At 45.4% G+C, this 13,666-nt stretch overlaps 1 protein-coding gene across 1 annotated transcript; it reads right to left on the bottom strand.

Moving 5' to 3' along the window:
* Nucleotides 1-232: 232 nt before the first annotated feature.
* On the bottom strand, nucleotides 233-13,384 carry Mrln (myoregulin). Its single transcript, XM_031348760.1, has 3 exons — nucleotides 13,248-13,384; nucleotides 2,687-2,800; nucleotides 233-471 (listed from the first exon to the last, which is right to left on the bottom strand). Exon 3 carries the CDS (start codon nucleotides 450-452, stop codon nucleotides 312-314), a length of 141 nt encoding a protein of 46 aa, XP_031204620.1. The 5' UTR covers nucleotides 453-471; nucleotides 2,687-2,800; nucleotides 13,248-13,384; the 3' UTR covers nucleotides 233-311.
* Between the last annotated feature and the right edge of the window lie 282 nt (nucleotides 13,385-13,666).

The following is a 13,666-nucleotide window of genomic DNA, read 5'->3' as shown; positions in this document are numbered from 1 at the left end:
GAGAGAGAGAGAGAGGGAGGGAGAGAGAAAGAGGGAGAGAGAGAGAGGGAGGGAGGGAGGGAGAGGGAGAAGGAGAGGGAGAGGGAGAGGGAGGAGGAGAGGGAGAGGGAGAGAAATCCCACTTCAATTTATGTGAATCCTACCTGGGAAATGGTAAAGGACTAAGAAAATTATTTATCGAGTGTCTAGTTTCTAGAATAAACGGATGATGTCACCAACTCCATGCCACACATCAGATTAAAATGTAGATCTTTTATTCGATGGCATTCAGTTTGAAATTTACACACGGGGGGTAAAGGAAGTCTGGGTTTTTAGGACGTTATGACCACATACATAATGGACATTAGGTCAACAAACAAAACGAAGAGAATTTTCAGAAGCCGTCCCAGAATCTCTTCTTCCAGGCTCTGGGGTGAAGTAGTAGAAATCAATATCCAGTTTTTGCCACTCATGTTCAGATCTTTCTGCTCCCTAGAAAACAGAAAAAGGGTAATAAACACACGTAGATTCCTCATCTCTTTGGATGAAGACAAGCCTTCCAGGGAATGTTCCATCTATCTATAGCCAATCAGTAAACTAAGAGACTTTCACTCACTTTGGCGACTTTACGTCATAGTTATTAGCTCTTTGTTTTGTTTTGTTTTGTTTTATTAATTTTTAATTTATGCATGCCTGCGTTTGGGCGTACGCACATGAGTGAGGTGCTCTCAGAGGCCAGAGAAGGATCTGGATCCCCGGTAGCTGAGGATACAGACAGTTGTGAGTCACCTGATGCAGTGCTGGGAACTGAACTCAGGTCCTCTGGAATAGCTGCATTTTCTCTTAACCACGAAGTCATTGTCTTAGTTTACTGCTGTGAACAGACACCATGACCAAGGCAACTCTTGCAAAGGACAACAATTGATTGGGGATGGCTCACAGGTTCAGAGGGTCAGTTCATTGGGGAGCATGGCGTCCAGGCAGGAGCTGAGAGTTCCACCTCTTGTTCCAAAAGCAGCTAATGAGAAGAATGGCTTCCAGGCAGCTAGGATGAAGGTCTTAAAGCCCATCCCCACAGTGACACACCTACTCCAACAAGGCCACACCCACTCCAACAGGGCCACACCTCCTAATAGAGTCGCTCCCTGGGCTAAGCATGTACAAATCACCACAGTCATCCCCAGTCATTTGTTCTTCCATGTGCCAGACTTGCCCTTATTTCTACAAGGAACGGGTCAAGAGACATCCACCATGATCATTCTCCTTTTAGCCATCTAGCTTGCCAACGGGGGCTCCCATGAGGGAGGCATATGATGTCTTAAGGGATACAAGTCATGACAGCATCCTTCAGTGACGGATGGCACAAGGTCTTCCTGACTTCTCTAGCTTTCCTCAGGACCACTCTTGCGTGTTCTGGCCACTGAATGGAACACCATCCAGCATACTTTCCTCCATGGCTCTGGGTTGCAGAAACGTTTATTTTATTTTTGTTTTGAACAGCTGCAATCTTAAGCGGTCCTAATCTGTGATTGGCTTTCCACATTGCAGGAACTTTAAAAAAATTATATATATGTATATGTGTGTTGTGTGTGTGAGTACCTTGTAGCTGTCTTCAGATGCACCAGAAGAGAGCATCGGATCCCATCACAGATGGTTGTGAGCCACCGTGTGGTTGCTGGGAATTGAACTCAGGACCTCTGGAAGACCAGTCAGTGCTCTTAACCACTGTGCCACCTCTCCATTCCCTTGCAGGAACTTTCGAACTGAACTGTCTAGTAGAAGGTTAACAGAATTCTTAACTTCCTTTCCAGAAAATGAGCAAGCAAACAGACCCTTTCCCAAGCCTTAAACTGAGGGTCTGTATACATACCCTCTCCAAAGACCACCGATACCTTAACGAGGTGGCGAGATTTGCACAGTGAGCCATTGCGTCTGACATCCCTCACTCAGAGAAACAGAGAGACAGAGGAACCCTGTACTCAAATGTCCTCCTACTTTGAGGACAACTTAATCACTTTCCGTAACAACTGGCTCCATTCTCCAATCTCAACAACCATGGCGGAGCAACCTCTTACAGTCTTTTCTACATTCAACAATCCCTTTGGCCTGTGGTTCAGCCAAAGGGGAGGAGAAGGTGGCAGGGGGTGGGGGGAGGAGAGGAGAAGAAGGAGCTTAGGAATGACACAGAGGATCACGAGTGACCTTCCCTCCATCCTGTAGCTTCAGCCTTCAGCCTCACAGTCCTCAGTTATGGCTCCCCTAGGGTCCTTTCTATTCTCTTTATGGTGGTTTGAACATGCTTGGCCTAGGGAGTGGTGCTATTAGGTGGTGTGGTCTTGTTGGAGTAGGTGTGGTCTTGTTGGAGGAAGTGTGTCACTGTGGGCATGGGCTTTGAAGCTCCACCCAGTACGGATGAGACAGAGACAATCTGTACCTGGCTTCCTTTGGATGAAGATTTAGAATTCCCAGCTCCTCTAGCACCATGCCTGCCTGGACATTGTCTTGCTTGTAGCCATGATGATAATGGACTGAACCTCTTAACCTGTAAGCCAGCCCAATTAAAGGTTGTCCTTTGTAAGAGTTGTCTTGGTCATGGTATCCGTTCACATCAATGGAAACCCTAACCAAGACACTCTCCAAAGGCGGGGTAAATAAGAGTAACAGAGAAGTGGTGGAAACAGGGATGGTAAGAGAGACCCGTTCTCACCTGAGAGCCTCAGGAGGTAGCAGGTAGCACAGTTCTAGTTTCCAACCCTCTTCTCCTGCCCTCTGCTGGACCACAGTGCTGGGGGCACAGGTGTTCTCTGAGCAGCCTTGGTTCCTGTGTCAAAGCACACAGAAAGTTTAATTGGACTCCAAAGTAGTCCGGCAAACAGAGGCACACCTCCTTGCTCTGGAAACTGCTACAGGACTTTAAAGAACACATGAAAGACTGTTGAAGGTGGTAGAACAGGACATTTCCAATTTATTTTAAGACAGCATTCGATGGCTTAAAAACTACAATCTTAATAGAAATATTAAACCAAACTGAAGGATTTTCCTTGCAGGGCAAACGTCCACTATACTTTCTAAGGAAACGATTCCCTTGAAGTTGTATTTGAATGAATGTTTCAATATCTTTACGGCAAAACATAAATGCATCTCTATGTAAACGACAACAGCTCCCAAGACTACAGGGTTGGTAAATTAAATATTATAGACTCTACAGAGTAGAAAATAAGGGGGCAGACTTATAGCAACAACAACAACAACTAGGCTGTAAATATGGCTGCTATACCCCTCAACTACGGAATTAACCTTTGTGCACTGTGGTGGTTTGAATATGCTTGGCCCATAGGGAGAAGCACTGTTAGGAGGTGGGGCCTTGTTGGAGGAAGTGTGTCACTGTGGGGGTGGAATTTAGAGCTTTCCTCTTATGCTCAGGTTCTACCGATTTCGGAAGAAACCCTCTTTCCTACCTGCCTGAGAGTCAGTCTTCTGACTGATTTCAGATCAAGATGTAGCACTCTTGGGTAGGCACTGCCATGCTCCTTGCCATGATGATCATGGACTGAACCTCAGAACCTGTAGGCTAGCCCCAATTAAATGTTGTCCTTATAAGAGTTGCTTTGGTCATGGTGTCGCTTCTCAGCAATGGAAACCCAAACTAGGACATGTACTTTGTGTCTTGAATATAAAGTTGACATTGTGCTTAACAGTACTCAATGTGTTTTTTTTTTCCTGCCTCAATTACCATATCCCAGCTCCCTGGTAAGCTATTTTTCTGGACAGGATAATTGACCTCTTTTTAAATCTTATTGGGACCAGTAAATTTTTCAAATTTCCTTTTCTTGCTTTTAAATCTTTTTATACATGTGACATATGCTAGGTGAAGACTCTGGGTCTCAGCATAAAGTTCATTCATGTTTCAGTATCTAGCACCTATAAACAGTACTTTTAGCATAAACACGCTTTTAGTGCAGTTCCTTAGGGTAGAGTCTGACAGTCAGGAAGTTCGAGAACGTGGGATGGTGGGGGTGGTCTCCATCTCTATTCCGTAACAGGCAAATAGGTGAGGATTATGGGAAATAAATCACATATTTAACACTTTTAACAAGTAAATGCATACAAGTAAAATTGGAATTCAGAAGATAAGGAACAGCCATCAAGCCATTACTCAGTCATAGACAGAACATAATCTATTCATTAAAATGACAGTACACATCATGAAGTCATAGAAATATCACTTAGAAGATGATGCTTAAATATTCTTAAATGGTCACAATGTCCCTTATACTCCTAAGCATCATTCTCTTTGAAAGAACCTCACGGTTTCCTTCGGAAAAGCCACGTCTCCAAATGATCTTCATGATATCTTCAACTGGGAGACAACCCCTGACCTAGATGCCGTGTGTCCATGCATGGCTTCTAGGGACTTGGACCTGGCTGGGCAGTAAGGGAATAAAAAAAAAAAAAAAGCTAAATGGGTACAGAAACACAGACAAGCAGGGATCAGCTGGTCTGAGCTCTTAGCTTGAGAAACCACAGCATTCTGGAAGCTCCATGTATTTATTATATAAAGCTGAAAAGAGAGACAGGGTAATTACACACAGATAAGGATGAGGGCTTACTGCATACAGATAAATGAAGAGGTAGGATTATGGTATACAGCTGGATCAAGGGGACAGACTTAGCAAATTTTAGTAGGAGTAAGTAGTCTCCGTAGGGGTGCAGTCTTGATGCCATAAACACCCATGTTATGGTAGACAGTCTCCGCACACACTATCACCATCCACATATAGACCATTTACCATTTCCCTCTGAGCTTCACCCCAGCGGAGATGACTTTGCCATTTTCCTCAAAGATCTGAGGCTCTGGGGTCCTTGAGCATGGCCATGGCCATGCCCATGTCAACAGTACACATTCACTCGGGGCTCTGAGTGCTCCTTACAGCTCGGGGGACAGAGAGGTTAAGTGGTAACCTAGACAGAAAATGGAATGTCAAACTATGATAGAAATTAAAGTACAGCAATAGGTAAAAACTAGGGTGGACCTTACGAAGACAAAATCTCGAATCTCACCAAGCAAGGCACAAGAGCAAAGACTCAGCGTCAACTTGGAGGCATTTACACAAGGTAGAACGTTTGGGCACCGTGTCCAGTTGACTACATACGAGGGCAGTAAGGGGTTAAAAGGGCCATGGATGACGAAGGGAAAGGATACTGAATTAGTGACATTCTCCTCAGAACAACAGACGTGACAAGAAGAATATAATACTCATTATATCCCAGAGTAGAAAAAAAATGCTATTGGAAGATGGTGATATTCAAACATTTTAATCAACAGTAAAACCTGTGTGTGTTTACGATGACATTGGGAGATATGCTTCCACTGGAGATTCAGATGTAGAAAACAAGGGAAAGAGACAAACGGGACATGGCCAAGTTCCTGTTCGTCATGGTCTTTTGAAAGAAATGGGAACATGTTTGCTTCCCCTACACCATCTTATCAGTGATATATCTTCATGGGAAAATTTTAAGGAAAAATTTCACGTTCTTTGAGGAGAGGTCTAGCTATATAGCCCAGGCTTGCCTGGAGCCTACTATGTAGCCCAAACTAGCCTCAGACTCACGATTTTTCCTTCCCCTGGCTGCTGAGATGACAGGCATATGCCACACCACACTCTATATACAGGCTAACACATGGTCTGAAGGTAACTAGTGGATGTATTGATAAGAAATGGAACCTTGGCTGGAGGCTCTTTCCTGTCCCCCTTAGTCACCTCTACCCTGTGATGGGTGATCTTGATTTTTTAACAGGAGTGGAACTACCCTGGGGACACACCTCTGGGTGTGTATCGGAAGGTGCTTTCAAAGAGTTTTAACTGAGTGGAGGAGACTCATCCTGATAGGGATGGTCCTACCCCAGGGGCTGAATGCAAAGGAGAAGTGAGTTGAAGACCAGTATTCATCTCTCTGTCTTCTGAGTGCAAGTCGCGGTGTGACCAGCTGCTTCATGCTCCTGCTTCGTCATGAGGGACTGTATCCCCTCAAACCATGAGCTCAGATAAACTTCACTCCCTCAAGTTGTTGTTTTCAATCCATGAGTTTCTCTTAACTTGCTGACTTATATGAGATGTACTTGCGTTTTTGGTGCATGTCTTATTAACCTATCCAGACCTTGTTCTTATCACAAATGCATTTAAAAAAAAAAATCACAGCTGGGTGGGGCAGTGGTGGCGCACGTCTTTAATCCCAGCACTTGGGAGGCAGAGGCAGGCGGATTTCTGAGTTCAAAGCCAGCCTGGTCTACAGAGTGAGTTCCAGGACAGCCAGCCAGGGCTACACAGAGAAACCCTGTCTCGAAAAACCAAAAAGAAAAAAAAAAAAATCACAAGGCAGGACCTTTGATTTCTGGAGGGACACTCTAGGTTAGTTGGGGTCAAGTTTATTCCGCACGGAAGCATGAAAATCAACCCTTCCTCCCACATGGATACTTCTGCTGTTCTGTTCTCCATTTTCAGAGGCCAGGGGAGTCTGTGAAGTGTCTCATAGCCAGTTACGTTAAAAACAGAGTAGATATTAGCATTCGGTCTTAGAAACTTTGACGTTTCCCTTTGATTCCATCAAGATATTGGTATAAAGAATGTAATTCATCGCCAGGTTTGTTTGTTGATGGGGGCAACTGGACAAGAGGCACCATCTACAGAGTGAGCTGTATAGAAAGGATACAGGTCTTGGTCCACATGCTTAGTTTCACTGTGCTTCTTCTTCCCGCTGCTCTCTGGCTTGCAAGCCCTTGCTTCTAAGCCATGAAAATCTTTTGTCTCTTTTTCAATAATTCTTATTTTATTCACTTTACATCGCGATCACAGGCTCCCTCCCTCTCCTCCCAGTCTCAGTGGTCGTACACACCTTTAATCCCAGCACTTGGGAGGCAGAGGCAGGCAGATTTCTGAGTTCGAAGCCAGCCTGGTCTACAGAGTGAGTTCCAGGACAGCCAGGGCTACACAGAGAAACCCTGTCTTGAAAAGCCCTTTAGGGCAGTGAGAGAATTCAATGGATGGGTCTAGAAAGTCAACGTTTACCACACAGCAGCAATAATTAGTTACAGACTAACATGTGGCCCTTCAGTGAATCCCCTGCTGGCTCCTTCAGGACACAAAACCGTCAAGACTCTTACTTACCTTGAGCCTGAGCATTGTTTCTTCTGAGATCCACCCTGAGCTACGACAGAACTGTTCTTGCATTTATTGGACACCTCACAAGTCATGCCGCATCACAGCTGTCACCTGCCTGCCCCACCTGTCACCTGCCTGGCCCCATCTGTCAGTCACTTGCCTGGCTCCACCTGTTACCTGCATGGCCCCATCTGTAAGTCACTTGCCTGGCTCCACCTGTCACCTGCATGGCCCCATCTGTCAGTCACCTGCATGGCCCCATCTGTCAGTCACCTGCATGATCCCATAGGCAGCAGGTCCAGGTTCCTGGAAGGTGGGACCAATGTATGGATCCCCGGGGGTCAGGCCTGACAAGTCTGTGACACTAACTGGTTTTCAACAGCATTGCCTTGATACTTCGATCTAAAATAGATGCATTCCTGGAAGTCACAGTGGTCTTGTTCAAATGAAAAGCACAATAAGAGAAACATAGACTAATTGTCTCTGAAAACTATTTAAAGGAGGAACTATTTAAACCTCAAAGCTGAGTGTTTTCAGCTTGTCTCAATTTGGAAAGGGCTTCGTGTTCCAGCAAGGGTTCTGTTCATTAACACTGTCTTTTTTGAACTTGACAACTCCTATGAAAGTTCTCTTGAGATGTTTTTGCTCTTATTTCAACACTTGCTTGTCATGGGAGAGCTGAGTGGAGCTGCTGGCCGGTCACAGACGTTTGGCACAGGACTGTCAGGGCCTGAAGTTGTTTATATTTCAAGCCACGGAGGGGCCCGAATTTAAGTGATTTGGGAATAAGCTGAAAAAAAATCTGTGTGCCTTCAATAGTCAACAGATCTTGTATGCTCTATAAACTTCTGAACTGCCAGCTCAAGTTATATTTTCTGGGCTAAGAAGGTCCCACTCAATGACGCCCAAAGACAAGACTTATCAGGAAGGGAATCTAATACTGAGTAAAGATTTTTATCAGTAGGAACCATGGATCAGAGAAAACATATATAAAATGAAGGAATAACCTTATGCCATTGAAATGGTTGTAGTCCTGATTGCCATAGCCTGATTGCTGACTTAGACATAATTTCAAGGTGATTTTCCTCCTCCTAGCAAAGAGAAGTAATTAGTAGTGAAAGTATTTAAGAGCTGCAGAGCTAGAAATATATACATACATGATATATATACATACACACACACACACACACATACATATATATATACAGATTACCATCTTCTTATTTGATACATGAGGTTTCAAGAGGTACAGACTTGGTCAGGGTCACTGCTCATTGTTTTCAGAGCTGGGGGGTCACAAGTGCTTAGCACCTTTTGAACATTTAAAATAGTTGGTCTGTGTTTCACCAGAGTTCATTATTTGTAAAGAATCTGCCTTCCTCTCTCTCTCTCTCTCTTTCTTTCTCTCTCTCTCTCTCTCTTTCTCTCTCTCTCTTTCCCTCCCTCCCTCCCTTTCTCTCTCTTTCTCTCTATCTCTCTCTCTTACACACACACACACATACACACACACACACACACACACATACACACACACACACACACACACACACACAATACCATCACCCCCTGCCTCAGCCCAGCATCTTTGATCCAGGCCAACATATAGCCAGAAAGTTCCGAGTAATGCAAGACACAAAGGGACGTGGGAAAATACCTGCCAGGTCAGGACTACGCAACAAACTTGACATGGGAAACTTCCATTGAAAACAAAGACATACTTGGCCACATTTGGGCAGTGAACAAGGAGAAGACAAGAGAGTAGGATTTGGAGCTGGATGGAACTGGCTTCCATCCTGGCTGACTCTGTGGTCCTTGGAAGAGGGGTATTACTTTATCTGGCCCACAGAGAACATAGCATCTGTCTGGAAGGCATCTGAGTGTCTCGATTCATTGCTAGACATTGCTAGAGTTCATTTACCCTCCACCCTTTGATGTTAGACTCGTGAAAACCAGCAGCTGGAAATTAACACCATCTTCTCTCAGTCGGAGAGACCAAAGCCCAGGGCGGATCAATAGTCTATCCAAGGTCATACAGCTGAACAAGCTGTGACTTGGGACTTGGAAAGAAACCTGTTGGACACCAAAGCCGCAGGCTTAACCGTTGTGGCTTCTCAGAACTGATAACAAAAGCCGAGAGCCTAGCATGCTGCCCTAAGCTCAATAAATACTGAGATGAATCATCAGAATGGTGAAGTCGTCGGAAAGGCTGCCCTTTCCTCCCAGCCAGGAGGAGAATGCTCCTTATTCCGAGCCATCTCTGCCTATTTTCTTCCCCCATGGACTGGCTGGTTTTGTGTGTCAATTTGACACCAGCTGGAGTTTATCACAGAGAAAGGAGCCTCCCTTGAGGAAATGCCTCCATGAGATCCAGCTGTAAGGCATTTTCTCAATGAGTGGTCAAGGGTGGGAGAGGGCTCATGGGCCCTCTCTGGGCTGGTAGTCTTGGGTTCTATAAGAGAGCAGGCAGAGCAAGCCGGGGGAAGCAAGCCAGTAAGAAACATCTCTCCATGGCCTCTGCATCAGCTCCTGCTTCCTGACCTGCTTGAGTTCTAGTCCTGACTTCCTTTGGTGATGAACAGCCATGTGGAAGTGTAAGCTGAATAAACCCTTTCCTCCCCAACTAGCTTCTTGGTCATGATGTTTGTGCAGGAATAGAAACCCTAAGACAGCCCACTTCACCTCTACCTCCTTCTTCTCTTGTCACCGCCATGTCCCATACATCTACCACCACGCATGCCTCCCACCCATCCATAGCTATGCAGACCTCAGATGCTTTAAAGTCAGCATCCTGGCCCTAAAATGAACCTTTCTTTGTTCTCACGAACCAACGCGTACTCTTGGGCTGGAGAGATGGCTCAGCGGTTAAGAGCACTGACTGCTTCTCAAGAGGTCCTGAGTTCAATTCCCAGCAACCACAGGGTGGCTCACAACCATCTGTCATGGGATCCGATGCCCTCTTCTGGTGTGTCTGAAGACAGCGACAGTGTACTCATATACATAAATAAATAAATACATCTTTAAAAAAAAAAACAAAAGCAGCCTCTTTCTCATGTACTCCTGGGGCTCATGAAGGCTGACGGGGGTGGGGGGAGGTGTTGCTACTACATTCTTACTGCTAAATAAGCTGTACAGTGACCCTTAAATTACATAGGTATGGGCGAGCGGTATTAGGGGCATTCTGCAATCCAAATGGCAAAATGTAATCATCCACTAATTTTTCTACCTTCTCCATGATTGACACAGGGAGCATCTTCTTATAAGACCTAGCGAAATGCCCAGTGCTTTGGCTAGGCAAATGCTATCCTTCAGATGAGCTGAAGACAGAGGAATGGGAATTTGAATGGACTAGATGGGAGTGACATGAGGGTGTTCTATGCAGAGCTTAGCTGCTCAAATGAGTGTCATTCCTGGATTCGGAATGAGGGGTGGAGAGTGGACAATCCTTGAAGTTGAGCACACAGAAGCATCGGGTAAAAGCTTGAGATCAGTGGTTCTCAACTTGTGGGTCTTGACTCCCTATGAGGGTCCTTTCCCAGGGGTCGCCTGTGAGGCCATTGGAAAACACAGATATTCACCTTATGATTCATAACAGTAGCAAAATTGCAGTTATGAAGTCGTAATGGTTGGGGGGGGGGGTGTCACCACAACATGAGGAACTGTAGTAAAGGGTTGAAGCACTGGGAGGGTTGAGAGCCGCCACTGCTGTTGTATAATTTCTGAGAGCTTCTGGGATGTTCTCTGGAGACAAGTTTAAATAAGAGTGCAGGAGGCCTGGTTGGAGAAGACCAGTCCATATTTAAATGAGACCATGCTTTCTCTGAGACTGGCAGCAATTATTTTGGTGGCTAAAGGGATGGTGAGGTATGTTTTTGTATGCATGTATGTGGGGGAGTATGTATATGTGCATGGTTTTTGCACAGGTACCAATGTGTAGGCATATGTATACATGTATGCATGCATATGTGTATGGATGGATGCATGTGTGTATGGATGGATGCATGTGTGTATGAATGGATGCATGTGTGTATGTATGTGTGCATCCATATGTGTGTGCATCCATATGTGCATTCCTGTATGGAGGCCAGATGTTGAAATCAGGTGGCTGGTCTTCCTCTATGACTCTCCACCTTGATTTATTTTGGAAATAAAGTCTCCACCAAGCCCAGAACTCACTGATTGGCTGGTCTGGCTGGCTTATGAACTCCAGGGATCTGCTTCTCACCACAGGCTCCCTCATCACCATGGTTACAGGCATGCACCACCACTCAGCTTTAATTTTTTAAAAAATTATATGTATATGGGTGTTCCGTCTACATTGTATGTCTGTACCAAGTGCATATCTTAGTTTCCATAGAGGGCCGAAGAGGGCATTGGATTCCTGGAACTGAAATTATAGATGGTTGTGACCATGTGGGTGTCAGGAACTGAACCCAGGTCCTCTGGAAGAGCAGTAAGTGATCTTAAACACTGAGTCATCTCTTCAGTCCCCATACTCAGGTTTTCTGGGAATGCTGAAGATCTCTTTGCTACCATTGCCCTAACCCAGCAGGGTTTATCTTTAAGTCATTTTTCTAAACTCTTTACGCCTTTAGGAAGATTACAATACTCAGATTGCAGTCTCCTAAAAGTTCTGAATCATGAAGAAGCCCATCCTCCTTGTAGGAGTTACTCACAAAATAACCATTTTCTTCTGCCACATGAATGGCTTATGGGCTCTTCTGGCCTAGGACCATGGCTGTAACACAGCAGATACTCAAAACACCTTCGCCCAGGGCAGGCTCATAGAGGAAAACACAGATCCCATCCTGCCCCTGGAGTCCCAGAGTCACACTGTGGAAGGCAGGTGTTCTCTGACAACCTTCCTTTCTGTTCTGTTGTAAGCAAAGAGATCCACAGAAGGGCACAACAAAGGGAAAGAGGGGGGGTGCTGGTTATACAAAACCGGGAGGCTCAGGGGTGGGGCTACCCCATCATCACAGATCCTAGCTGTAGCCTTAAGTCTTGGGTACTGCCGTGAGTACTCACAGCCACTTATGCTATGTTATTGCCAAATACCCAAACCCCCGCAAGATAGGCAATCATTCATTTCATGAGTGAGGAAAATTGAGGCTCAGAGAGGCTGAGTCCCTGTGTACAGTCTTGCATCCACCCTTACCCAACCCACTTATGTGTCACTGGGATTCACTTTCATGCCTCTGTTAAGAGTACACCTATGCTGGGCAGCGGGGGCACACAGATGTAGTTGCTCCCAGCACTCAGGAGGCAGAGGCAGGTGGATCTCTGAATTTGAGGCCAGCCTGGTCTACAGACCCAGTTCCAGGATAGCCAGGGGACACACAGAAAAACCCTGTCTCGCAAAAGTATAAATAAATAAATAAATAAATAAATAAATAAATAAATAAAAGTTTCTATCTAGAAGTGTTTGCATGCCCAGGAATGAGATTCACACATCCCAAGCAGAGAGCTATGCTAACATACGGCTTTGAAGAAGGACTGGGATATCAGCTGTCAGTTCTGCCCAGGATGACTGGGCAAGGCATCTGACTCTCTGAATTCCAGGGTCCTCCCTTGCCAGACCGAAAACACAGTGACCTACTTCTCAGGCCTCTGAGAAGTGACCATCACAAAGAGGCTGTAGACACAGAGCCATTGGTTATGAAGCTAGTAAACAATGAGACGGGTCTTTCTGACCCAAACCCAGAACAGGGGATAGCAGCAGGGAGCCATGCCTCCCCCAGCTCTCCGACATGGATCCCTTGTAAGTAAAAACTCCCTTTGAAAACACTGGGATTCTGTCTGGAGAAGGAAACCCAGGGAGATAATGTCAAGCTGCAGCCCCATGGCTTGGCTGAGCAATTTATATCCAGCGTTATTAATCACCTGCTCCTCCCACCGAAATGAAAGGAGTCAGATTCTGATTCATTAATCTCCTTTATCATCAGCCCTCGTCAAACTTGGAGGGATGCTGAAATGCAGCCCGTGGAAACCAGCTCTGGGAGTCAGCAACTTTTAGCCTTCATTGTTTCCAATTGAGAGGCAAACGAAGAGTTCCGCTCACCTCTCCCTGTGTCAACACTACTTAAAAATATAAATGCAAGCACCACTTACGGTTCAGGGGTTCAACCGAGCCAAGTCCAAAGTCACGGGAATGGCCGCCCTTCCTTTCAAAAACACCATCTGCTCTCCGTGGATGCAAAGCTCACTGGGCTGTTATTAGTAACTGGCTTCGAGTGTTAGGCAGAAACCTGAGCCAGAATGTCATGGGGAGGAGGCAAAAAGAAACGGACAGACACAGGTGGGATAGAGTCTAACAAAACATACTTACACCAAAGCTCAAGTAAGCCGCTAGGCAGGATGTAGCTGTTCTAAAACAGTAGCAAGCAATAACAACAACAACAAAAAACTCCTTCATGGGGAGAACATAGCGCCCAGCTCCCTTTGCTCTTCTACACATTCCTTTTCTGCAGGGAGCTGGCTTTTAAAAACTGTTTTATTTATGGGTGTGTGTCTGTGTGTGTGATGTCATG

The sequence above is a fragment of the Mastomys coucha genome, unplaced genomic scaffold (genome assembly GCF_008632895.1).
Source record: "Mastomys coucha isolate ucsf_1 unplaced genomic scaffold, UCSF_Mcou_1 pScaffold3, whole genome shotgun sequence".
NCBI lineage: Eukaryota > Metazoa > Chordata > Mammalia > Rodentia > Muridae > Mastomys > Mastomys coucha.
The sequence above is the reverse complement of the archived record's forward strand: the minus strand, read 5'-3'. Positions and strand labels throughout refer to the sequence as shown.